We start from the raw sequence: 27,773 nt of genomic DNA, 5'->3' as shown, positions 1-27,773 counted from the left end.
CATTGTAGTTTTATTCTTTATTGACAATTTTCAGATGTAAATGATTTTTTATTTAAAACTGCAGATGCCAAAAGCCCAGAATGGACACTCGTTTAGGCAAACGAATTCAAATCAGTCTGTATAAAATGAACCTCATGCGCGTGCATGAAAGCACAACTGTAAAAATTTTTGGACGATTTGCTCTGAGGCACGCGCACCAGATTTATTATAACAAATCATGTCATTGCTCCGCGAACTCTGAACTTTGGTCATCTACTTTGAATAATAAAGACTCAGAAACCGCAACACAAATAAGGGCACTTCTACAATTAACGTGTATTACGTTACGCAGTGAGGAACAAAAATATAGCGTAATTCGTGACCATAATTTTTTAATCATTAAAAACAGTTTTCATACACGGTAAATCATTCACAATGGCATAAAAGGAAAGTAACCCTTTCAATTATTCGCAACGAGCAGCTGATTTTGTTCCACACTGTATTAATTTAACAACCCATTCCAAAGCGTATTATACTTAAAAACACAAAGTGTGCGTTATATTAATTTAAAGCTATACAAATACAAATATAGCAATATAAAATTATTTTGTACTTTCAATTTAACAATAATATTTTGTAATATCAACACTTGATTGTTCCCTATCACTCACGTATCAGCGCAGGTAAAATTGCAGATGAAAGAAATTTTTTACCAAATCCGCATTCGCTGGACGAGTGCTGATTCAGAAAAAAATCTTTCGTAAAACTACCTCCGCTAATATCATTTCTGCCGTCTTGTCAGTCCCTAACAGCGATTTATTTTTTAGTAAGTATTCTAAATATTATTTACATTATTACCAATTGTCTGGTACAGATATAAACAATTTTTGTGCATGTGTTACTCAATTGAAATGACTTTAGAATCATATTCGACTCTTTTTAATAGACGTAACATGTTTCCATCTTGTTCACACATCTTTTGCATCTTGCCAAAAACAGCAATTTAATGTATAAAAAAATATCACTACCTACCTATTATAACACTAACCAATAATAATTGCTCGGGTCAACCTTTTCACTTACGTTCAGACAAAGTAATAAAACTGTAGTAGGTACAAACAAGTCATCTTTGGCGACTCTTCTTTTTCTGTCGCATTTTTAACAGCTACAAAACTACAAATCCTGTTTTGTAGGAATACCTACATAGAAAATATACCTACAGTGCAATTCTTAACAGTATTTAACTGCACGATAAACTAATAACAAATGTGTACATTATTGCAATGAATCTGGCGACCAGCACCAAGAACAACAACCTACTCTTCTAATAAAATATGTAACATTATCACTAATTTAAATTGTGCTATATGATTATTTTCACTAAGCCAGTTTTGAGCACTATTTCCTATTTCCACAGTGGTAAAAATCATTGCTCTTATTACAATTTCATAATTTATTTGCGTTACAAATGTCTTCAGTATATATTTTTTAATTAGTAAAACAACTTTTTTGCATTTTTAGAAGTTAACAATTTATTTGACAAATCAGAACACACAAAGGGCCTATTGCTTGTGTTTTTTAGATGTTTAGTTCTTTGTTGATCTTGTGCAATCTGTTGAAATTGTTGTATGTAAATTGTATATAGGTATAACGTTGGGAGCAAAAATAAAAGCACAATCAGTTTGTGAATTAAAGCGTGTTGAGCAGATTGGACAAGGTATTTATATGCATAGAATGCAACAGTAAAGTGTTATTACAACTCGTCCATTCTATCCCTGAATTGTCAAATTCAAGGTCAGAATCTACTAAACTATGGGCCGTATCACGACACCCTTATTAAATTTAATCATGACTCTAATTGCGATGGCGACGCATTCATCTCTTTCTGGCACGTTATAATTGCATAAATCTATATCGTTTTATGTTTATTTTAATCACAACTCTAGTTATCGGAAACTTTAATAACGGTGTCGTGATACGGCCCATTGTCATTTGTGTCAAAATACGAAATAGAGAATTTTTATTTGCAAAAACTAAAAGAGAAATTCATTCAGAATTAGGTAATTCGTCGCAAATGATGTAAAGAACTTGTCAAAATTTTTGAGCTTTCATTTGTTTCAAATTGCCGTCACAAATAAAAAATGGCGTTGCTAGTAATGTTGTCACTAGTGCCAACCTAACGTGAGCTTGACTGCTTGACATATGACAATTCAGAATTCAGGTCTATAATGGATGAGCTTTACCATCGTTGTCCTTCTAATGTTGCTCCCTTTTCTAGTTAGCGTTATGTCGACGCAAATATAGCGAATTTTCAAAGACATAGTACGACTGGGGCTCAATTAGTGTATTACATTTACTAATTTTTGGATTTTTCTCCTGGATAATATTTGGTATTAAAAGTGGCTATACACGTATTCCATTTTATCAATATCTTTTGATTAAGTAAAGCGATAATCGCACTACATCTATGGAAATAATATAGTAGGTACTGGACGATTTATCTCTTTTTTGGTAAATAAAATTGAAATATTAAGGGAAACAATAGTATCTATAGTTTTAGAATGGAATATTATGGTTCGACAGAAAATGGGTAGAAAATAAAATAAAATATTCACTGATTGTCACAGGTCGGACCAAAAAGTATTGATCTTTCTATACAATAAATCTCATTCTCAGTAGAAATTCTAATTTAGAGTTTTTAAATTTTAATAGTTACCTATCATTATTATTCAATTCACTTTGGGCTTATCGAGAGAGTTTTTATAATCCACGAATTTTCGCAAGGATATGTACAGATTATTTAAATTTAAATCGAAGATAAATTTCAAGAATATTTTTTGATCAGAAACGGAAAACGTATCAGTTCTGATTTGCAATATTTTAACTTTGTTGTTTTACCTCTTTTTTATTTATATATAAATATATATCTCGTTTCTTTTATATAAAATTGTATAATCAAATTTACTACGGTACTCTATACGGAATGATGTCTTTTTGGCATTATTATTTTCAAACGTAACAACACTAATAACACCTAACAAAAAATTCTGTTCGCAGTGAAAAACTAACGCAGTTTTAGATATACATATTTATAACGAAAGATATTTCCGACGTTCTTGGCTCAGAAACCAACCCGATTTATACAAGGCAAGAAAATATTTTAGGAATTACATCTTTATTGATTTTCTGACGTATTCGGAAATCAATCCATCGAGATCGTAATCTGTGCTACTTGTAAATGCGGTGGTTTTGTGCAGAAAAATTTAACGACGATTTCGTGACAGATTTGGTTTAAAGACGAAAATATAAGAAATACTCCAAATTCAAGAGATAATTCTTGTGAAATTAACGTGGTGCATAACTCTTAGTGCAAAGTTCAAATTAAAAGTTGGACGACTTCCAGCTTACAACACCGCTAAATTCGTTAACTGATAATTCTTGATAATAGCCGGTATGTATTAAAAAAATCAGTCGTTGACGGTGAGTTGTGACGATATGATGAGTTACAATATACCACATATTTTCCTAAATTGTCTAAAATGGAACTACGTTTCCTACACACGACACGGATGGAATATAAGCAGTGTTTCCTTATATAATTTTAGCAACAAGCTGCTAGTGGCCACGGTGTGTATAAATTCTTTAGTCGAAAATCACAACCAACAAAAATGTTGCACCTTTGTTACCTTCTGCCATGCTTAAAAGCGCTTCAACATCAGTGTACTTATAACCTATCGTAACCCCTAGAGTTTCTTTGATTAGCGCTGGCGAACGACCTCGTCGTCTAGAGGTGAGGGCTATAAGTCGAAGTCGTCCTCTTTCAGCGCGAGAGGCACCAGGACTGTTCCTCTCCGTTTCGGTGAGATTGGAGGGCTTGCTTGAGGGGTGGTCGGAGCTGTAAGGGTGCCAGAAACACCCAAGGAAGATAAATCTACGCGGGAACTCGTTCGAGATGGTGGAGCCGAACCTGAAACTGAGACACTTCTTACTTTAGATTAACAATAAACGAGACGATCATTGGGGCAGCTCTTGAAATCAAGCGTGCACAGAAGTAAGCCAAGTTCCAAAAACCTCTCACCATCCCAACAATTATATTAAGTGCACCTGAATAGCTGCGAAGTCCCGCGGGTCCCGACCGGGGCCTTCCGCCGCTGCCACTAGCGGTGCTAGCGGTGCTCGGACTTCTCGTCATCTCGGACTTCGACCTGGCACTTTTCTGCCGCCTGGACCGAGCCTGAGCCGTCGAATTCTGGTTCTTAGACCTGCATATGCCCGTCGGGCATTCCTCCCCCAGGACGCATCTTCCTTCGCAAATTAACCGAGATTGCAGCAACTCTTCGTAGTTATTGAGCATTAAAGCACACTGTTCTCTGTCTGTGGAGACCAAAGCTAAACTGGGATAGCGCTCCTTGAGGCGGCGTCGCTCCTGCAACCAAGTTCATCAACAGTTTAGCACACCGATTGTACCAGCAGCAAGGAATTAACAGCGGTGGAATACACGTGACGACGACATTTGCCAGTGGAATGGGTTGTCAGAGGTCATTTGCGGGGAAATATTGATTGAATTCAACAGGTCTCTCCTTATTAGGATTCGACGTTACATATTAAAAGCAAATACCACAAGAACGAACGCATAAATAGCAAATAGTGGAAAAAATGATTATCATGAACATCATTCTTATCGCGGCTTGAACTTCTTATTTGGGACGAGAGAGCGGAGAGATCGGCTGCAAAGACAAGTTTTTTATTTTAGTTTTAGACTAAAACTTGTGGGGAATCATTTTCATTAAAAGGAAGAAGTTTCTGAATATTAAAATTTCGTCATAACAATAACTCGGCACCTCTGCCATTGTAGTTCCGGTAAAAGCTTCGAGCGCACATCAAAGAAAATTCATCGTAAGTAAGAATCAGATAATAACTCATTTTTTGTAATTTGCCTCCATTTTGATTCTCTAATAGACATATTAACGAACGCGACGTCATCATCTGGGATGTCCTTATAGCCATTATTTCACGGAACATTTTACGAAAATTTTTAGGTTGGCAAAACTTGATTCGTCATGCGTGTCAGTTTAAATTACAAAATGTGCAAAAAATTATTTATCAGGCAACAAATTCGCGACCGTATTTTTGGAAATTTCACATATTTCAGCGGGCGTACAATGGCCGGCAAAAAAAATTAGCCATCACTTTTGTGTTACGTCAAAATCCAAATGTGTAATTAATGCTTTTTTGACATTTAAATGATGGCTAATTTTTTTTGCCGGCCATTGTACTATGCCGGCCAAAAAATTTTGGCCGTCATTTGGTGCGATTCTGTTTTAAAATTTACCAATATTGCTATACAGGGTGGTCCCGATATAACCTGCCAGAAGAAATCCAGTAATAGGTGACAATGAGTAGAACTCATACACAAAAAAAGTTTCTAATAAAAGTCTTTTCGTTTTCGAGATAAAAATAATTGAAAATTTGGTCAAAATTTGCTGTACGCTAATGAGTTAATCGGCTTTAAAAAGGTAATTCTGGTTACTTGGCTACGATTTCTTTAGCAACGGTACCTGTAACACCTATGACATTTGTCAAGTTTAATTTTAAATTTAATCCTTCAAAAAGTTATGAAATTCACGAAACAAGAATACGCCGATTTGCATTTACTCTATGGCGAAACACGTGGTAATTCAAGACCGGCAAGGCTACCATACGGCGAGCGTTTTCCTGAAGGAGTCCTTCCGTCTCGTTGTACTTTTGTGGAGCTACATCTGCATTTATGTGAGGTTGGTTCTGACTGATTCCAATACGATGGCGTCCCCGATCCTCCATTTAACCCCTCTGGATTTTAATTTTTGGGGCCACACGAAAGATTTGGTATACGAAGTTGAAATAAATACAAAAAGCCAACTCCAGAAACGCGTAACAGACGCCGCGAACCAGATTCGTAAAAACCCAGAAATGCTGAATTCTGTTTATGAAAATTGGTACCAGCGTACTCAAATGTGTTTTAATGGCAACGGAAGGCACACAGAACATTTATTATAAAATAATGTTTCTAGTCTAGTTTACCTTTCATTAGTTAGTAGATATTCTCAGTTAGAGTTGAAAGTACGAATATGTAAAATGTAAATAAATTTATTCAATACATTATTTTGGCTATTTAACCACAATTAGGACGATACTCTTATTACACAGTTCTTCCACAGTTTTGCACACACTACCTCTACATTTATTTACACACTGAGGAACACCACTTTATTTATTACTCATTCATCTCAGTCTACAAAATCAGCTTTTGTACCTAAATAAGCTGGTGAATTAACGCACGCAGTGTACAGCGTTTTCAATAAATGTCATTAATTTGATTTAGTTTGTCAGATTTGAAATTTGTCATAAACGATACAGGTACCTATGTTGCTTAGATACTGTCATCCTTACAAACACCAACAATTAATTCCTGAGTAGGTACGTATTTTTGTGGTCAGCAGCGTCGAATGGGTGTGGATAGGGGTTAATTTATCCCCATTATTTTGGACCTAACGAAGGAGGGTTTTTTGGACTTGTTAGATCCTTCTAATGACCCAGAATTTTTTTGGCAGGTTATATCGGGACCACCCTGTATAGAGGTATTTTCATATTTGGTGGCGGAAACAAAAGACTGAAAAATGTCAGAAAATTGTGTTGTCAGTGTCAAATTTCTCATAAACGCCGTAAAAAGGAATGTCTAGGTGAATTTAAATTTTCGCTAAATAGATTGAAAAAATAAATTCTAAGGAAACTAATTTTTGTCAGTGCCTCAAAAGGAAAAGTTATTCTCATATAATCAAATGGATTACAAATTATTTCTCTAGTTCAACGACGAATAACTTTCTTATTGCCAGTTTGCTGCATCTCTGTCGAAATCACGAACGTCTTTGAGAAATGTGACACTGACAATACAATTTTATGACATTTCTCAGTCTTTTGTTTCCGCCATCAAATATGAAAATATCTCTAACAAGGTTGTAGTTGTTATGATATGAAGCTGTTGATTGGTTTGGCTAAATTTTGAAACAGAATTGCACTAATTGTCTGTCAATTCAAAAAAAAAATTGTAATCCGTACTTTATTGTCATCATGATTACCGTCTTGATTATAAACGTTATTTTTTTGGGTGGTAAATTTCAAAACTCAAAATTATTTTGTCATTTCTACTACACAGAACGTTTACCTCAGGTTATCTATGTACGATTGCTCTAATTTTGTTTATTCGTGTCGGATTTTTGGAATAGGTATCTGAGCTTTTGTCAAAATGACAAAAATCGAAAGTGGGGTTACGATTCCTAATGGTTTATGTACACTTTACTTGAATGTCAAGAAAGTGACGGCCAAAATTTTTTGGCCGCCATAGTACTATTGCGATCAAAAAATTTTGGACACTAATGTCATCGTGCTGTCATACATTCTAAAACGACCCTTATGTATTAATAACCTCAATTTTGATTGTGTCAATTTTGAAAATGTGAATGTCAGATTTACCGAGAAAATATTCAAAAAGTTGTAAAAATCAGACAAATGGAATAGAACGAGGTTTTAATTAATAAAAAATATAAAACAAATACCCAAATGTACTCGCATATTAAAAAAATTATATTTTAAACCGGTGTCAAATTGACAACAATTTCATATTTCATGTGACAGTTTCAATAAAGCATGATTTAGAGTAATTTTTTTAATGTGACAGAAGTTTGATGTCCAAAATTTTATGATCGTAATAGTACATAAAAGATTATCTTTCATATTCGCGTTTTGTGACAGAATTTGGATAAAACAAAAGGCGACTTTGAAGACTTGATCAAATTTTCACTTTTAAAATTAAGACATTACCAACCGCCACGAAAATCCCTAAATCGAGGAAAATAAACATTTTTGTTTAAAAACGGCTTAAAAAGGGCAAATTACAAAAAATAGTATAAAAAACTCGATTCATAAGACCTTGAAGCACTCATTTTTTAAAATAACTCGTGGCTACGCCACTCGTTTTTTAATCTTGAATTCGTGCTTCAAGTCTGGTCTTATGAAACTTGTCTTTTAATATAGTATTTTCTTTTGCAGAGTGGTAGAACGCGTTTGACGTACCTAAATACTGAAAGTTAGAAGTTTCTCATTAGGATGTAACGGCGCAAATCGGCGTTAATATGTAATTATGGTTTCAGGTTTCGCAGTTAATTACTGATTTATTACTGTCTGTGGACGATACTATCTGAGCAAAGAGAATTCAAAGTTGGGGCTTACGCGTTGCTTTAAATTACGATCTTTTCAATGTAAATTTTAGTGAACTCATGTTACAAGGGTCATTAATTCCCTACATGCTAAGGTTGTGACGAAAGGTTATCTGTTCGTGGCCAAACATTGTAGGTAGTGTTGCTCTCGCTGGTTTTACTTGTTGTTGGCGTCCTAAATAAATATCGTTATCCTTCAGTAACGAGAAATTTTGACTCATTTGCAACCGTGGGAGTTCTGTGTTCTGATCATACAAATTACACAGTATAATATTGACTAAATTGTCTATGAAGTCTTTGAGGGTTTGTACGCTTTGTCGAGATTTGTTAGCTCAGCAAAATACATTTTGTCAGAAACACCACTCCTTACTCGGGTAAAATTAGGTGTGAAGGATAAAGATCTACTCCTTTTACTCTGGTAAAGTTTTAGTTTTGAATTATGGCCTGGTCTGTACAAAAAAACCTGTCTAGTGTTGATTCAGGAGTATAATTAAATATTATTTTTGTCAACGCTTAACCTCGTTATAGGTAAAATGTTTCACTTGTAATCCTCGTAATTAATGCGGCAAATCCTTGCCACAACGATCCATTAAAATGTTTCATAACTTGAAGTATTTGGAACGACCATTCCCCAAATTTTTGTTTCCATTAATTAACTAAATTCCGACAGACTGTCAAACAAATTGTTTTCATAATCATTTTTTTTTTGCAAATGCACTTAAAACGGTTCATTTTCTGATATCGATTAACGCATTAATTGGCTTTTGTTATTGCATACTGCAGTTTACCAAAGCTTTATTTATCACACACCAGTTAGTGGTTATTCCTTGCGGACTTTCCATCAACCAGGATCGATTATTCCGTGTTTGAGTCATTAATAGTTAGTAATTTATGTATTTGTGAGCATGATGTAAATTTGCAAATTTGAAAAGTACTTAAGTAATGAACAGTTATGAGTCTACATATTTTTTTTTTGACCAAATCTTTGCACATTGTGCCTAATTAAATGAGCTGTCACGCTCAATTGAGGCAGAAAATAGCGTTTTGCAACGTGAGTTGTGCAGAAAATTTTGCATAAAAGACTCGTACCATTCCGACATTTCACCGAGGGAATTACACATATTTATGACGTTCGCCACAAAATATATCGTAAAAGTCTAAACGGACTTTAAATTTATCAAAATTTGCCTCACGTCAGTCACTTTCTATTGTACTCTTCCTTTTGTGTCATAAACCGTGATACCCTGAATGGATGAATGTTATTGTACAATTGATTGTCTGTTGCGGTTCCGGCAACTTGAATTATATTTTTGTTTCCTATTAGGTACGTTATTTCATTAAGAGTTAATTTAGGAACTGAAACCTTTAGCCGACGTCTCGAGGAAAATTGGCCGAAGCCAGGTCGATGTCTCTTAAATAATACTTCCGGAAGGGAGAGGCCGACGGCAACGAAATGAGAAAATTGACTCCATTATGTTCGACCAGGTTTCGTCTCCTTTTGTATCAAAAAAACATCCACACGCAACTTTTCATTATTTCAGGTAATTTAAACTGAGCGTTTGGTTTAAAAGCCAACCCACACATGTGGCTCATGTGGCGTTAGTGCTCAAATCACGGTGGAGATTAAAAGTGCAACATTATCAATTCATTGATTTCGTTTAGAAATACGACACTGTTGCGTGACGCATGCAAAACCGATGGATTCTTTGTCGTGCCCTGCCTAATTGAAATTAGGGCGCTCCTAGTAGGGTTGCTGTAATGAACGAGCCCCAACGGGAAAATTAGACTGATCATTTACCACGTTAAAAAATTTGTACATGTATTAGTTACGTGATCGTGGAGGATCTGTTGCGAGATATGTGAAAAACGATCGCGATGAAAGAAATAAAAAAGGAGGAAGTTATTTTGAGGCATAAGGAACAAGTGGAAGATGGAATGAAGGAAATATTGTGAAATAAATGGATATGAATGTTGAAAATTAAAAGCAAAAATATTAAATGTTCATATGTCAAAGATCCACCACCTGTTGATTTATGTTGGTTAAACAACAAATATCCCTGTAATCCTGTGCAGTAAGTGATAGATACAAGTTAACGCAACTGGAACGACAATTTAATTTTGCTAAAGTGATGCGTGCTCTTTAGACGCATTTAATAAGGGGGTCATTATAATTGATTGTACCATCGTAGGTGGCTGTGCGCTATGCTTTAGGTGCGCCGCTACGCCCACTAGTTGTTACAAACATTTATAATGACCCCGTATAATAAAGTCAAAAGAATTTAGCTAAATTAAAATTAAGAATGAAAAAGTTAACTTAACTTTTTATTTTACCCTAGATCAAAATGAAACAACGTTGCCACAATTAAAATAGGCGTATTTTTTTACGATTAGGGATCCTGCCAATTGAGTCGCTATGTAAATTAAAGATTAGGTATCAAGTGATTACATACATATGAATGTGCCTTTTTTTTATAGGTTGGTAGGTAATACTATTGTTGGTTATTCTGCTGTCAATTGTTTTTTAATACGATAGTTGATATAAAATAGGCGTACTCGCCTAAATTCCATTTATAATTAATCAACTTAAGTACATAACATTTTTTACAATACAAAAATTTCCGATAATAATGCGGAATCTGGAAAAGTGCCCCGAATGCTTGCAGCGTTTCCACGTTGAATAGCAAGGGAAATCCTCTCAAAAAGGAATTTCTTTGATTTTGCATCGCCTGATTCCGCAATAAGTGGTTTTCCGATGACATTAATGAAATCGATGGCTTCTTTGCACCAAGGGCCTAAGGTTTCAAAGACTAAACCTTTAAATACGTAATTTAACGAAATAATTGAACTATATTTGCTATGTTTGCGTTTGCAAGCCATTTCAGCCGCAAAACCTGAAACTTCAGAAGTTTTCAAAACGTACCTAACTGTCTGCAAGTGTGTCTACAATAGCAACGTCTCAAACTAAAGGTTGACCTTTAATCCTTTTTAAATACATTATTTTAATAAATCTTGCTGTATATATTTTTTTTGTTCGACACTGTCAGAATTTGAGAATTTTCTCCTGTGTGAACGGATTTTGATGAATTTGACAACTTGTCAAAACGAAACGTCAAGCTAATTTTAAAGATTTTCGGCCATTTGGAGCCTTTGGGAGGGCCCGTCGAACAAAAAAACGTTGTATTCAACTCGTTCTTGTGTAATTGCGCTTTTTTTGGCACTCGTGGACCTTTAAAACTCTCGTTTCACTCGAGTTTTAAACTGCCCCATTCATGCCAAAAAAAGCCCCAATTAAATAAATAACTATTTTTTAATTTTAGAAAAAAAAAGTATTTCAAAATTTTGTTTAACGATACATTGTAGCAAAAAATCAAGTGGCTTCAACTGTCACTGTCAACTAAAGGAGTTTTGTTCATTGCTGTCAAATTGTTTTGTCTACATTAAATGCACCATAACCTCGCAAATTTGTCTCCAACCGGGCAAGTTTTTTGTAGTGGGGAACTGTTCGATTAGGAAAATGCTGGTGGTAAAAGGCAAATAGCTGCCTGTGTATTCTTGCCACACTCAAAATAAGCTTGTAGCATGTCGGTCATTTCACCACACAGGTTGCATAAAATAACTAGATTTTAATGATTTTATTTGTTTTTTCATTAGAATGTTTCCCTCAAGTATTATGTTGACAATTCAACTCACATTCTCTCGACCAATCAGATTTACGAAATTGGTCAGTACGGACCAATCACCCTTGTTTTAAAAAAATTGCCGCGGAAATTTTCACTAGTGAAAATTGCCGCCGGAAATTTTTTGACATTTTCACTATTTATTGACGAATTGTACAATAACAATCTTTTTTAAATCACGAACGACTATTCAAGTATTTCTTTCATAGAATTTTTCAATCTTCGCTCAGTGAATTGTCATGCCGAATACAAACTCGTGGGTACGAAATTGTCGGAAATTTTCTCCTCAGACCACTCGTATTTGTTTCTTAAGACAATTTTCACTCGTTTGCTTCGCTCACTCGTGAAAATTGTCTTAAGAAACAAATACTCGTATCTGAGATCGAAAATTTCCGGCAATTTCGTACCCACTCGTTGTATTACTATTGACTATTCCATTCACCTGTCATTTGTTAAAAATGGACCAATAAAAACACAATTTTACACATTTGTTACCATGGTTTCAAAAAATTGGACCGAATATTCCCACTCGTGGAAATTGTATCGGTAATACCACTAGTGATCCCAGCGATAATTTTTAACAGATGAATGCAGCCTTGAGAATTGCTTCCAAATGGATTCACGTGTCTCTTTTGTGTTGTTGGAAACATTTTCTTCGATTTCTGCGTTAATTTCTTCTTCCGATTTGCTGCCAAATTGCCAAAGTTGGTTCATGGAATAGTCTTCCGAATACAACTCGTAGTCCAAATTATGTAGACTATTTTTCAAACTGGTTTTACTCATTCAATTGTGCTTGCGAATCTCACTCGTGCTGACGCACTCGTGGATTCATTCCCAAGCACAATTGATAATTCGTGACCAGTTTGAAAAATAATCGACATAATTTGGACTACTCGTGGTATTATAAATGAAAATTATTATTTCTACAAAAATGTCGCCCAAAATTTACTATTTAAAACATATGACAATTTATAGTCTTTTAGAAGCTACGTTTAGAAGCCATTTTATTTGATACTTTATTTATTGAAATTGGACAATAAATAAAGGTGCTACAGCGTTTTAGAAATTTTAAAAATCACCCTGTATACAGGATGTGTCAAAAGTCGCGGATACGCTCTTGGAACTTGGAAGTATATACATAAATTGCAAAATGACGTTTTATACGCCAATGTGCTATCAGGTTTGCCAAAGTAATTTTTGAAAAATTTTCCCGAATTCAGAAAAACAACTCATTCATTTATAGTCACCCGGTATGTATTTTACATTTGGGGTTCCTCATGCTAAATCGTTTTAATTTAAAAGAAATGAAGCACTAGAAAATTGTAATATACAGTTTTATTGATAATAATCATAGAAAATGTTCAAAGTGTTCTCCCCCGGCTTGGATAGGTACAACTGTTAATTCGCCGTTTCATATTTTGCATTGAATTTTGAAGCGTCACTTTGACAATTCAAATCAAGTTGTCAACAGTGTTGCCAATCTAATTTAAAAGTCATAGCCTACTTTAATTATAAATTGGAATTAGGTTGTCAAATAAAATTATTTGGTTGAATTTGCAAATCACCAAGTGACTATTAAAGGTTGTGACCTTTTTAATGTATTGGCAATGCAAATGTTGGTCATTCTGACGACAATTCCCAGTTTGACAATAGACATGAGCGTCTTCGCTAGAAGGGGGATGTGGAAAATGTGAATCATCGAATTAATTGAAAAAAGAAAAAACTGTATATTTTAGTGAACATAAAAATAGGTACAATCACAGCCATGGAATTTCATCAGTCGTTGTCATTCAACTGACATGAGCTAGGTTTTATATGCATATTTCTAACCTCACATTGGATTTTTGACATGGATGCTACTGATGGTATACTCAATTTCATATAAATGTGCATCTAAGCAAGCCATGAAAATCTGATTTTCTGTTGGTAGTAAAGCTAAAGCTAGTGACTTTGACTCAAAGTTGCTTGCTCTGCGCGAACCCGATTTGACTAATTTTTCAGTTTTTGTCCATTTTAACATTGCTGATTTCAAAAGCAATGTTACGTTTTTTACTGATTCAATTAAAGTAATTCTTATTTGTTTTTGTCTTTGTATTTTTACCAAGTAAAGATTTATTGGACATGACCTTCATAAATGTGACTTTTGTAATGTAACTAAATTAAAGGTACTTTTACAAATGCACAGCTCACTTGATGAACATTTATATGAAATCAATTATATTTTGATTTTTATTGTGCGTGACAGAATTTCTGTCACAAAAATTTTAATGTCAGTCATAATGACAATAAAGCTTAGGCTACACAAGTTTTTTCTAATTTACAGTAAAATAACTGACGAAATTCCGTGGCCGTAACTGTACTATTCCGGACAAGGAATCTTGGCCACAACTGACATTTAACTGACAAATAAGTATGTATGAACTGGCCTTTATTGAAGATAACCCAACTTTTGACTCGTTAATGCCATTTCTCTGCTTTTTTTATGTCACAAGAAAAACTTCAAAATGCTGCAAACAACACTGACCTCTTCTGTTTAGAAATGTTTGAGCAAATTAATTAACAATAAACGTCAAAATGACTTCTGTGCACCCCACTGTCTCTATTTAAATATCGGCTTTGACAAAGCAATATTTCAAAAGTATCACTAACCAATAAAAAAGAGCCACAACATTTTATGGTAAATTTAGGAATTCCGACATATTAGACGCCTAGATTTACCTACTTTTAAGAACCATCAGTAAAACAGTTGTGCTCATTTAAACACATTTTTGGTCTTTACAGCCAACAAATTAATTCAGTTAAGGCAGCCCTCCAGCGAACCGCAAACCCATAATCTCCCTCCAACTTTACCGCCCCTCTGGGTGTGCTCAAACCATGAAAAATAACCGGATAAAATGTGTCACAACAACACGTTTGCATATTATTACAAGTTAGGACGTATATGTTGTGTAACTTCGGTGCGATCCACACTTAACCTATCCAACCTTAATGCCCCAAAATTAATACCGGCCGAAGGAGTAATTACGTGTTGAGCTTGACATGTAGAACAAAAATTATAGCGTATAGAGTCAATCTGATGGGATAATTTGACACGCAACATGGCATGGCGCATTTTGTCACTTCCTGAAAAAGTAGCACATCGGTTTTTTACCACATTTCGAAATCAGATCGAATGATTCCGTTAACGACTCTTGTGCGAAACGTAAAAAAATACACTGAATTATGTATGCAGCAGACCTGAAACTATTTCAATTATCAACATCGACTTCCGATAAAACTTCGCGTTAATTTGTTTTTTGTCAAAAGCTAAGGAGTCTCGTCTTTGTTTAAGTAGCATATTTTGCAGCCAGGAAGCAATGTAATGATGACGAAATGCTCTATAAAAGTGGAATTATGGCTTGTGGAAAATTCACAAAAGGCTTTCAGTAAATTATTCAATTATTACATGGCGTACGGCGCTGCACAATTATGTTCCATTTATTACTGCCGTAATTGACGGCTTTATAAGATTATTTAGTGGCTGTAATGAGTGTAATGTTGGCCAATTAAAGCTTTCAAAATCTTTGTACTTCAGTGGTTTTGCGGCTCCGAAAATTTGCAGTTTGATGTTGAGATTGCTTTGTTGAACTTGAGATTGAAGTTTCTCCTTGCGTTTGCGGTTGACCGTTTTCAGCGTCGGATGCCGGGAGGTTTAATGTTATTAGGAACTAAATCAAGAACAAACAATCATCCGCATCGATTACAACGAACGAATTTTCCTGTTGAACACATTTTTGTCTCGTCCTGAATAAAAACTAGTAAAGAGCAATTCTTTATCGCTCTTTCTGTGCGACGTTTTGAATAGAATACCCAAAGCACCAGTCCCAATTGATTAACTTTGCTCGAAAAATGTTGAGCAGAGTGTTTTCTCTTCAAACATATCTTCCAGCATGTTTGTATCCCCTGGGGTTCATTGTGGTACAATATGGACTCCAAGATTCCAGTAATTTTAGACGAGTTTACTGGTTTGTTTGAATTTGAAGGCAAAGTTACAGAAACTGTAGCTGAAGTTTGTCTTTGTGCTTGGACCGACACGTGCGGGACGTCCAGTGTGGTGGGAAATTTAATTAGGAGCAAATGGTCGCCAGGAAATGAATTAATAAAATCGGAAGTTTTGTGAATTACCTTTACCAGGCGAGTTGCTTCGAAATCCTGCAGTTGCTTCTGGAAGCCCAAGTTCGGATTGGCCACTGCTCTGCCTGCTCTAACAACTTTGAGTGCTTCCTTCCAGTTGAGATTGGTCACGGACATGATGTAAGCCACCGTGACTGTCACACTGCGAGACATTCCGGCCAGACTGAAAAACGTTAACAATTAGTCATTGTCATCTTCGGATGAAGACAAATCGCTCCGGATCGACGTCAGCTCCGGAGCCACTGACGTCTAGAAATGGTTGTGTTTTCGACGATTTTAAATCCGGTCTGTTACTTTCGAATCCGGAGGAGAAATATTTAAAGATTCGCTCCGTCCCGTTTGTAAATATTGATCGCATCTGCAAAAACTCGAGACCTTTCTTGTCCGATAGTAAACAAGGTGGAAAAGGAAGCATCATTAGGGACTTTCAGTGCTCATATTGGTACTTTACCAGTGTATCAAAACGTTCCCTTCTCGAAGGCGAGCCGCGTGGATGAAATCGTTGCACAATGAGAAATATTGGGTCAAGTTTTGATCCGGCGAATCGGACGCCATCACGCAAAGGTAGTGCTTATCCTGGAAAAAAATTAAGTGTCACTCTCAGGACGATGCATTGTTATCTGAAAATCAATGTCAAGGCGACACAATGTGACCCAAAAAATGCCACTACTACAAACCGGCGCCTCCGCCATATTTTATCCAGGTCACTCCATAAAACCCATATCATGCCAATAAAATAAACAAACATAAAACTTCTCGTCTTACACCACGCAGAACTTTACTAAATATTAGTTGCTCGTTTTATAATAATTTGTTGGCACGCTGTATATATCGATAGATTTCCTTTTGACTTGTCCACGAATCTTGTGCATCGATAAACTTGAAAGAGAATCACCAACCAAGCACTCTAATACCTTTTCAAGTAATTTTGTTCAAAGGGAAAAATCTTTCAGACCACACGGTCTTCGTCGGATGCTGAGAGGTTGTCGGAAATTTTAATTATTATGGTAATTCACTTGGAATCGCTGACAAACGGAATGACCTCTCGCTGCACCGTAAACTAAAATTCTGAATTGTCTCCGTCAAAAGTAGAATCGTAAACTGACAATATGAAAGTATTCTAGCAATTCCATTTTTCATTTGCGAGCTGGAATTGTGTCGGTTTTCGCGTCCATCGATCTCAGTTCGGCTTTATCCTGCCGTACGTGTTTCCACATTACGATTTAGTATAAATAATAGATGATATTTTCTATAACGGTGCAAATTGCTCGTTAAAATGTTCGTTTAATGCGTTATAATCCCCGGTTGGCCACGAACATAACAACGCTAATATGATTAATAAAATATTCTCATTAGTTGAAATAACGAGGTTGGGAAAGAAATTTAATTTAACTCCTGTCACTCAGATGTGGATGTGTGAAGGGATTTGAATTATAAATTCCACTTGCACATGCAAATTGCTCATTTTGCGGAACTAATTTCGGTTCTAGGATGTTGTGGACGTCCAATCTCGCATCGTTAAATCACATTCGCGTTTTTCTTTGCTTGCGAAAAACACATTCACTCTTCATTTCGATCAATCCATCTGTCACCCATGTAAAAAGTGACTTGACTGGTTTGTTTGTTCATTTTAAATTTAACTGGCCTTAAATGGCAATTCCCAACAGTGTTAATCTAAATTAATTAGTTGATTTAAAATTAACTGCGAGTAATTAAAATATTTCTCGCGTTTCATAATTAGGATTTTACATTATTCGGCGTGAAAGACGCCGCGGCCAATTAAGACTTTTAATCCTGGAGACTTATAATTTAACAGTGAACAATTTTAGGTTCGTGATTTTCATTACTTCATGTAAAAAGGTTAAGTACTGTTGTAAGACTAGGAAAATGAAGTTTATTTAACTCTTTAAAGTGCGATTAATCATTTACTACTTGGGAGTTCTTGACACGTTATGTTAGAACAAACGAGGTAATACATGGAAAAAGTTGAGGTCAATTGGTTGTGACGAAGCGTATGTAAAGAATGGCTTGCATGCTGCAACACTCGTTGGAAACTACTTCAACACGACCTTTTCGCTTCCATTTTTACGAGGTTTTGATGAAGTCTTTGTATTGCATTTTTTAGTCATGGTCATGATGCGCCAGAAACCAATGTGAAGTGATACCAACCAAATGTAGAAAGAGAAATTGCAATTGGCAGTTAAACTGAAATCAATCGTTGCAGCAACATGCAGCCTGTTACGTGCGAGTACTAAACCAATTTTAAGCTTCTTGCTGATGCAAGCAACTAATTCTGGAATCCAAAACGAATTTTGCACTTGAACAACGCTACGAATAAAGCTGCTGATAAAAATGTATAACAATGAAAACGTTTTAATTGTACTTCCTTGTTTTAATGTGTATGTTGGGTGGCATAACTCACAAAATTTCTAAGGACAGGGCTGCGTGTCAGTAATTATTATATTTCGTTTTTACGTATTATACATGTAAAATAAAAATCAACTGGTGTACAAAGTAAATATTTTTGTCGATGTTTTAAACAGATATAGTTCACTGCTCTTATACGTCTAGCGAAGACGACCTCTGACCGTGACAGTAGGTATTCTTTTTCTTGGTGCCCTAGTTCATACCTGAGTACAGTAAAATGATTTGTTTTGAAAGATTAAACATTGAACATTAAGAAATGTATTTTGTTAAAAATCAGTGCTACCGTTCTGAGCTGAAAATTAAATCAAAAAGAAATTGTTTGGTCTGGAGGTGACAACTTAATATTAAATGCCTTTTAGTAGAATTATTCCAGACATACAGTTAGAAATTTATTGTTGGTTTACATTAAGAAAAAACACTTATCTTGATTCAGATAAACGTCGCAATAAAAATCCCTTTATATTATCCAACATCGTTGTAAAATCAGATATTTTCTTACAACGAAAAGTAATCTCGCAATTTCCATAGGAGAATTAAATTTAAGCGAGAAACTTTACGAATTGGTCGAGTAAAAATTTTCCTAACGTACTTAATACTGGTTGTTCGTAAAATTAGTGCGTCATTTCCATATTTCATGTGCTGTATCGAGATAGTACTCGTACACATTCTTCCCCGTACGAAAAGCATTAAAGCTGAAAATAATTATAATTAGGGCTTACAGAGTGTATTTTCTTTGCTGAGTCATGAATGGCAACGATGTGAGTTATGTTGTGTTTATTTAGCTGGTTAGCGTCTTTTGAATCCCTGTAATTTCCCACATAAAGGCCTGGTAACACCTGAAACAAAGAAAATTCACTTATTCGAAGATTTCATCAACATGGAGGTAGATCTGTAGAGCAAGCTAAGGAGGTAAGGTTGGCTCATTATTACAGTTCTTTACCAATTAACCTTTAAGAGTTAAGACAAATACAATCTGCAGAAAATCTGTTTGTATTTTTAGATATTTCCCATACGAATGCTCCCCGATCTGTTTTGCCGAACTGTACAGATGTAGATACTGGTTTATTATGTATTGCAAAATGTAAATTTTGATTAATGGTGAATGTTAAGTTACCTTGGATAATCCAAAAAGGGAGGTGTTAGGTTCGCTGACATTTTTTATCGAATCACCATTACACATAAAACTAAACATGTTTGACTAAGAAACTTCGTTAAACGATTAGTGCACCTGTCAAACTCTTTTGTTTTGTAAACTTATTTTAAAGGAAGTTTGAAAAACAGGACAAGTGAAAAAGTTTGTAAAGACGCAAAACAGCGTCCGAACTTAATTTTTTTAGTCATCAACTTTTATATATTTTTTTGCAACTTCACTGAGCTGTTAATTTTATTGGCACACAGTCAAATAAACTTCATATTATGCTTCACTCGTAAGGTAACACATTTTTAAAGAAGCAAGAAGCAGTCATGAGAACGTATTGTTGACTGAGGACGCTGTTGCTATGGGTTCAATATAAAAAGGCTGATAGAATGAACGTGTACAAAGGGGAGAAAACAAACATTAATTAAAATTATACAGTGTGATTTTGAAAGTTGTGCAGATATTTTCACCTGAGGTAATACGTGTTAAAAGAAGACAAAATAACCCAACTTGCCTTATACAAATGTTAATGGTTTACAAGAAAATCAAAGGAATCACTTTGTTTGGGAAACGCTGAAAAATTTCAAATTTGGAGGGCAGTTTAGACGTACTATTTCGGACACGGAATCTTGGCCACAACTGACATTTAACTGACAAATATGTGTGAACTGGCCTTTATTGAATATAACCCAACTTTTGACTCGATAATGCCATTTCCCTGCTTTTTTGATGTAACAAGAAAAACTTCAAAGTGATTTTTAATAATTGTCATTTACTAATGACACTAATGATTGGTTTACATTATTTTTTTTAGAAATGTCTAAAAAATGTTGGCCAAGATTCCGTGTCTGGAATAGTACGACCAACCTAAGTTGGAATTTATGTCATTCGATGTTTGATTGTTATCGTTTAAGATTTTTGAGTTTACTTAATTTTGAATTAAATGACCACAAAAAAAGGCTGCAATGTTTTTTTTGACCCATTTTTTCATAAAATTCAGTGGCTCCCAAACTTTTTTTGAAGAACTTTTAGTCCCTTTTTGTCGAAAAATATCAACATTTGTATAGGTAAGGCATTATTGGCTCAATCGTTACCTTTTGTGGGATTCTATCGCAGGTCAAAATATTTGCACAATTTTGAAAATCACTCTGTATATTTTTTATTATATTTTCGCATTATACAATATGATCAACAAAAAAAAAAGAGATGTGGGGCGACTATGGAAAAAGAAATTTCTAAAAAGGCGAGATGTAAACTCAATAAACTGTTACTTGTTAATTTTGACATTTACGTGAATTTTATTTAAAAAATGGTTTTCACTGGAGAATACTAAATATTTATGACAGAATTATATTTTCGAAATGAGAAACAAGAAAACGATGAGTGGGTTTACTATTCACAACCTTTGTTGTTGAAGTTTGGGCAAACCTCTTCTTCATCGCTGTTAGTATCTATGATTGAAGCTACGTCTCACGTTTTCAAAGGTTTTCTTTTCCATAGCAGCCCCTTATCAATTCTTTTGCTGATCATATTGTACATATATTTGATAAATACGACTTTTGAATTTCATTTTTTCATTTTGATTTTTGACAATTTGACATTTAGTGGCTTGTCATCTTGTAATTTTCATAGTTAATTATTTTTCAACATATAAATTCCGTTGTGCTGAGTTATTTAAGTAAAAATCTTGCTCAAGATTATATCGGGCGTATTCTGTAATTTTTAAAGGGGCGTTAAAATTTTAGCATCTTTTAAAATTGGTCATGGCTGTGACAACTTAATTTAACTGCCTTTAAAATTTAGCGGAACAGTTACAGAATACGCCCCAATAGGTACAAGTTATTATTTCATTATTTGCGACATTGTTTTTTTAAAAGCGCCTTATTCTTAAGCAACCAATTAATCGCAACAATTTTGATTTAATTGTGTGGGTACATTATCTACATATTGAAGATGAGTATCTGTCTCAGTCTACTCTTCGTATATGTTAATAGGTGGTTTAATTAGAATGGTGACATAATCATATACGATTTACAACAATCCTACTGTGTTAAACAATAAAGTATCAAGACTGTATTCATTGTAGTGGTAGTAAACCGCTAAATTACTAGTAAAAGTACCTAGTAGCACAGCCGCGCAGCCTCTTACATTGTTACACCGCACTTAAATCAAATTATCCTGTCATTATAGGAGAAAAATTCCCTCAGGACCGTGTAATAACCATCTCAGTTCTAATAAAATGTTTTCTGCTTGAGCAAAACAATCAGGTCAGGTGAGGTCGATGAAACGAATCCGTTCAATAAACCTACATCAATATTTAATGTTAGCTCCAACGACAGTATGGTCAGTTTATATTTTAAACAACCGTTTAAAAAAGGAAACACTCTTCATAATTAAAAATTATTGAAACCGTCGCTTGTTATAACTCTTTAGGGATCAGCTCTTTCCATTTACCGAAAATCGATTTCTGAACCTGCTTTAAATATAGTGACAAAGGTTCAACGCCTCACGGCAATGTTTTAATTCGCACGAAAACTACATTCGCTGTGAGGGAGAATTAATTTAATTTTAAGGCAACTTTTACTTTACCACGACCGTGTACAGCTCGCCTCTGTCTAATCTGCACAAAATAAGCCTTTTCGTGCAAACAACCTCATTAAAATGATTTTTTTTTTGAGTACATTTACGTTGTTCAACAGAAGTGCGTTTCGTGTTCTTGGCTCATTCTCAGTCTTTGTACTCCGTCAACTGGTCCACGATTTTATTATTTCTGTGTAAAACCACTTTTTGAAGATTTATCGTTTTTGTATTTATTTTTGACGATTATTTTATCAATATGTAACAATAAAAAAATAGGAGCACACTCCTTGTAAATATCAATTTCCTGATTTCATCCGTTCATCGTCTTTCAAATTAATTAAAGTTGCCTGGATCGATTTCGGATATTACGAAGCTCTCATTTCATTAATTATCAATATATTGAAGCTTTGCGAAGTGCAGTTGCTTTGTTGTCTCTAATGTTGTGATGAAAAATCGTTGAGTGAGCTAACGTATTTAATTGAATCCGACGAACCCCAAGCTGAAATGTTATGTCGATAGTCTCCCCTTTGAGCTTTAAAGACATCTTTTACCACCAGAGCAACGACATAATGTAAATATGTGCTTTGCAAGTTCATAAAGCACGACTTAAAAATTTTCAGTCGCTATAACGCAATTTACGAGCGCGATGTTTTTGGCAACCGGATTACCGTGTTCTGGCAATGGGATTTTCATTCGCAACTTCAATACAAAAATGCTTTAAGCAGATTGAGCGACCTACCGTTACAATGAGCAACAGTAAAGGCAGTACGTGCCACTTGGGCTGAGCCGACGCTAGTAAAGATATTTCGCCAGGACTGAGTTGCAACTTGTTCAGTTAGTGGCAAAAGGAGGCAAAAAAACTGATAAAATTAGCCTCTCATCTTGAATCTAAGTTTCCCAATTGATAAATGCGCCATCTAAAAGGTTTCACCAATAAACATCGCTAGCTCACCGCTGCTGAAGGAGGTGCTAATCTTGAGATATATTTGGACTTGCTCCTATCCAACTCTTAATAGTGTCTGGACGCGTCTTTTGGGAGTCTCAGGCGAATTACACGTCACGAAACACAGTTTTGTATTGTTTCAGAGCTATATTCTTTACGAAAATTGTTGTGAAAGCCTTAGCTTTGGCCTGAGCTTCATTTTCCCCTCGACATTCCAATTCTAAGGTGTAAACGACGAAACAATTGGAAACATCTAATTCGTTTCCGAGTCATTCAATTTCTACTGCACGTATTGAAGTTTTTACATTATGCAATCGTGTTTACAAAGCTTATGATTTTATAATATCGCGTTGAATCACCACGAGGATATCATGATTTAAAGAAGTCGATTTATGCGGTTTTAGAATAAACATTGTTTTACAGTTTGGAAAGTATTTCAGCACGAATTGAATTTCTCGTACGGTTTAACAGCTTTCTGGTTACCTAATTTAAATCCCGAAACCCACACGTCAATTTTCGCACAATTAAAAATTAACACTGTTGACCCGACCCTTTTAGTAATCTAAATAATCATCTCCCCTAAATGTGTTTACTTTTTATGCAACGAATTAAATTTAAATTGAAACGAACATACGCGTACTGTTTTCGAGCGAAATATTTGTAAGAAAAGTTAGTATGCAGGAGCGGAAGGAATTGTATCATTACAAAATGCAGATGGCGTCGTAGAAATGATGACAAATGAGGGGGATTTACGGCGCACACAGAACTTACACTAAAAACAAAATTTAATAAAAGAAGTGAAAAAATTGAAACCATTTTCAACAAGATGTAACGAAAAAATATTTTATTGAAGCAATACTGAAAGTAGAGGAAATGCGAAAGGATCGAATTGCAGAATAAAGAGCGCCGTTTATTGGTAAACAATGTAATTGGGTGAACGAGGATTGGGGAGAAAACAGAAATAAATGCAAAGGCATTCTAGAAACTGCAGAAAAATGCTAAATAAATATGTTGGGATATTGCAAAAAGAACAGCAATTAAATAACGTCAAGATGTTTGGAAATTGAATTAGCAGAAAAAACTCAAAAAAAAGTGAAAGAAGAGACAGTCTTAGAATTGAATAAAAACAAATTGATACTTAATAATAAAATGAATATGAGTAAAATGGATAGAAGATTACAAGGGAAGAGTTAATTATTTCATGTAATCGTAAACTAAAGGATTAATGGAAATGTGGAAATGCGGATTTAAGGAAAAATAAATAAATACATACTTACTTCAAAGCAAAAAACATGAAATATTTTAAAAAATTAGATAAAGAAACACTGAATAATATACTGAAAGGACCTTGAAAGAGGGAAAATGAATAACAAAAAAAAACAGTAAAATAACATCTGAAATTTTATGAAAAGAATAAGAATAAACAAACAACAAGAAAATCACTATAAATACAATAAATTAATGCTTAAAAAAAGAAGAAGAAAAATGGAATCATGTGGTAACAGAAGTTATAAGTTACTTGACTTGAGCATAAACAACATGATTAAATAATAAATAAAAGAAAAGAACCACGAACAACAAATATTTTAAAGATTCCAAGGGCTTTAAGACAGAAGAAAAATCCAGAGAAAAGGGGATTAATATTAATGAAATAGGTATCGATAAAATGAATACACGGTTAAAAAGTAAATAAACAACTCTTATATTTACCTACTCCAGTTATAAAGAGTGATATGATTAGACAGTAATAGAAATACTTAGGTATAGAAATGGGTAAAAGATACTGAATAATATTGTATGTATGAATAGACATACATTCGGAGGCCAAGAGAAGAAATTCAACACTAAAGAAAACTAAAAAACTTAAAAGTAGTAAAAGAGAAATAAGATGTCTGTGAATACGAAGAAAATAAATCAGCAGTAATAAAAAGAGCAATGTAAGACGTAAGTAACGTAAGTAAAGTGGTGGACTACGAAAAGTAAAAACAGATAAATATCATAAAAAAAGTAAACATAGAAAGTAGATAATAGAACACGAGATCAGTGATATATATTATGGAGAACGAAAATTAAGACTGAAAACAACAATAAAATAATACCAGCTTTATGAAGATAATAAAAAGAAACCAGTCATGTAAAAGAAGAACAGTAACGGGACATTAAAAACATTGATTAATGATTACAGCAAAGAACATGATATAAGAAGAAAAAAAAAAAGGATTTTTGAAAGAGAAAAACAGAAGAATGCAATTGTAAAATATAACGAAAACTAAAGTTAAAAGCAAAAATGTGTGCAAAATTACGAAAGAATTAATTTTAAAGGTTTTCCTACATTTTTGATTTCCTTCTAATATTCATTTTTCTATTCGTAAATTGTCATCACCAAATCTAGACATCCTAGACACCAAATACGTTCTTACTTTTTAGAATTTATTTTTCTATTCATGTACATACTCGTACCTAAAGTCCATTCATTTTGTATTGAACTTTTCAAGGTCAAATAATTTTATTTTTTGGCTTTGTAATTATGTTTTGTAAATAGTGACATGCAGGTAAACACCGTAAACGTTGAATTGAGCATTGCTAAATCACATTATGTTGGTTATATGCATGTCACTATTTACAAAACATAATTACAGTGCCAAAATTTAAATTATTTGACCTTGAAAAGTTCAATACAAAATGAATGGACTTTACCTAGTCAAATTAATCTATTTTTTTATACAATTACAACATGATGTAACCACTTTCATTTTCTTTTTATAAGCCAAATGTAGTTAGATTAGATTGGATAGAATGTCCATTAACGATTTAAGCTTAAAAATTGAGTATTATTATTTGGTAAAGTAGCGAAGGCTGTTTATTTACTTCGTAGAGCAACAAATATTGTTCAATACTTAGCAACATTGAATGTTTACTTACGATATTTGGCCATTTGAATCACTTCAAAATTTACTTGTAACTAGTTAGGGAATGGTCTTTCAAGAATTTCAGGGTGACTTTGTGAGGGAAAATGTGGTCGAAAACTTTAATATGTACTATCTTTTCCCAACATGAATGGTTTTCTCAAAAATAAAAATTTTAAATGGTGCCCCAATCTTTGGGAACTTTTGCACCATTTTATTGTTATAATAATTAAATAAATGGTTAACGTTTTGTAATGAAAGTTAATTGCTTAGCAAACAAAAGACAACAATGCCTTTATGTCATATTTTACTGCCACATTGACATTTCGGTTTTAAATAGTTTCCAATCGAAAGCAATATTTCAGCAGTCCCAAAACAGCAGGGAACAATTTTATTTTCAGAAAACGGTTTAATTTATCCAAAAACAGTATAAAGGTGTTCGACCATAGTTTCCCTGATAAACTCACCCTGAAATTCTTGGGAGACCATTCCCTGACACCCTGTATAAAAAAATTACTATCTTGTAGTATCAAAATATTAATTTAATGTGTAACATAATACGCAAAGTGTGCAAATCATTTTTCAGTGAATACAAAAACCGAGTGAACTATGTACTTGTAAAGCCTCTGTTATTAAAAATGAAAAATGAAATATGTTGTATAAATCTTGACACAGAATTGATTAAATCACGAAAGAAATATCTAATTATCACGGTTACTGTTCTGTTTCAGGTACAGGAAATGGAATATATTTCCATATAGAATGGAAAACAGACTGAAAGCGTATAAAAGTTGAAATATACATATTTCTGTTTGTGTTGCTAACGTCCTATCTTCAAACTTGAAAGTTAGATTACGATTTTCAGTTTACATAGCAACACAAGTTATATTTATTCAGACTCCCATATTTTCATATTAAATATTCATATTTCGAAAAGAACTTGTTAAGGCAGCCGTGTACAAGTAATGCAATCGTGTTTCACAAAAGAAAGTTCCAGGTCATAACAGGTTGTAAAAGTTTAAATAAAAATAATTTGGTTAAAAAGAAACTACGAGCGTTTGAAAAAAAAAATATATGAAAGAGTCTGACAATTACTGCTCAGTGCAAATTCAGTGAAAGTACATTTCAGAGAAACAATGGCATTGTTGTAAGCTTGTAAGCTACCTAATTTATCAGTGTCAGATAAAAATTATGGTAGCGGAAACAATAACAATTGTATTACTGGTTGCCTAATAAATATACATTACAAGAAATGTTTTGAGTTTCTGTGAAAACTTCGATTTGTTTAGAAATCTTTGCCGGCCGACGCATGTTGACTAAAACAGATTCGCAAGTGAGGCGAAAAATTCCAGAACGGCGACCAACGTGCTGACAAAATTAGTTGGAGATGGCGTGATTATGTGAAAAAATGAAATGTGGATGACTTTTATGTGATGAAAGTCATGCAGACAAGACTTGCCTTATTCATGCCATTCCCCATGTCTGCGGGGAGGCAGCTGTTGGCTAGGGCAGCGATCACATGTCTAAACGCGGCTCAACTGAACGCGGCTCGCATCCCTATCGGCCGCCAACGGCGGCGGCGCTCTGTCTGCCCCGGACGGTCGATATAACACCACAAGGTGCCAGGTGGTATGCGAACTCCCCCGAAACATTCTATGGGGTAAATTAACCTACCCTAACCGGTATTATCATTGTACA

General features: G+C 34.4%; 1 protein-coding gene across 4 annotated transcripts; it reads right to left on the bottom strand.

The window, feature by feature from the left end:
- Positions 1-2: 2 nt before the first annotated feature.
- LOC138125528 (dual specificity protein phosphatase 22-like) lies at positions 3-27,624 on the bottom strand. 4 transcript variants are annotated; one of them, XM_069040909.1, is made up of 6 exons: positions 27,535-27,624; positions 19,228-19,344; positions 16,533-16,657; positions 16,073-16,244; positions 4,084-4,405; positions 3-3,952 (listed from the first exon to the last, which is right to left on the bottom strand). In XM_069040909.1, the coding sequence occupies exons 1-6, from the start codon at positions 27,553-27,555 to the stop codon at positions 3,777-3,779; spliced, it is 933 nt and encodes a 310-aa protein (XP_068897010.1). In that variant the 5' UTR covers positions 27,556-27,624; the 3' UTR covers positions 3-3,776. The 4 variants fall into 4 exon arrangements, with proteins under 4 accessions (XP_068897010.1, XP_068896992.1, XP_068897003.1 ...); XM_069040891.1 differs by lacking the exon at positions 27,535-27,624 and adding an exon at positions 19,623-19,990; XM_069040902.1 differs by lacking the exon at positions 27,535-27,624 and adding an exon at positions 19,623-19,990 and having other exon boundaries at positions 3-3,946.
- Positions 27,625-27,773: the final 149 nt, after the last annotated feature.

Source organism: Tenebrio molitor, chromosome 1, assembly GCF_963966145.1.
Source record: "Tenebrio molitor chromosome 1, icTenMoli1.1, whole genome shotgun sequence".
Taxonomy (NCBI): domain Eukaryota; kingdom Metazoa; phylum Arthropoda; class Insecta; order Coleoptera; family Tenebrionidae; genus Tenebrio; species Tenebrio molitor.
This window is presented reverse-complemented; position numbering and strand designations above follow the sequence as displayed.

Bases quoted from the DNA above. Each gene is read 5' to 3' on its own strand.
- LOC138125528 (XM_069040891.1), bottom strand. From the start codon at position 19,700: ATGTTTAGTTTTATGTGTAATGGTGATTCGATAAAAAATGTCAGCGAA. The intron at 4,406-16,072 runs GTAATTCACAAA...ACTTGGTTGCAG, and splicing joins AAGCAACTCGCCTGGTAAAG to GAGCGACGCCGCCTCAAGGA. The intron at 3,953-4,083 runs GTGCACTTAATA...GAAGTGTCTCAG, and splicing joins GGGACTTCGCAGCTATTCAG to TTTCAGGTTCGGCTCCACCA.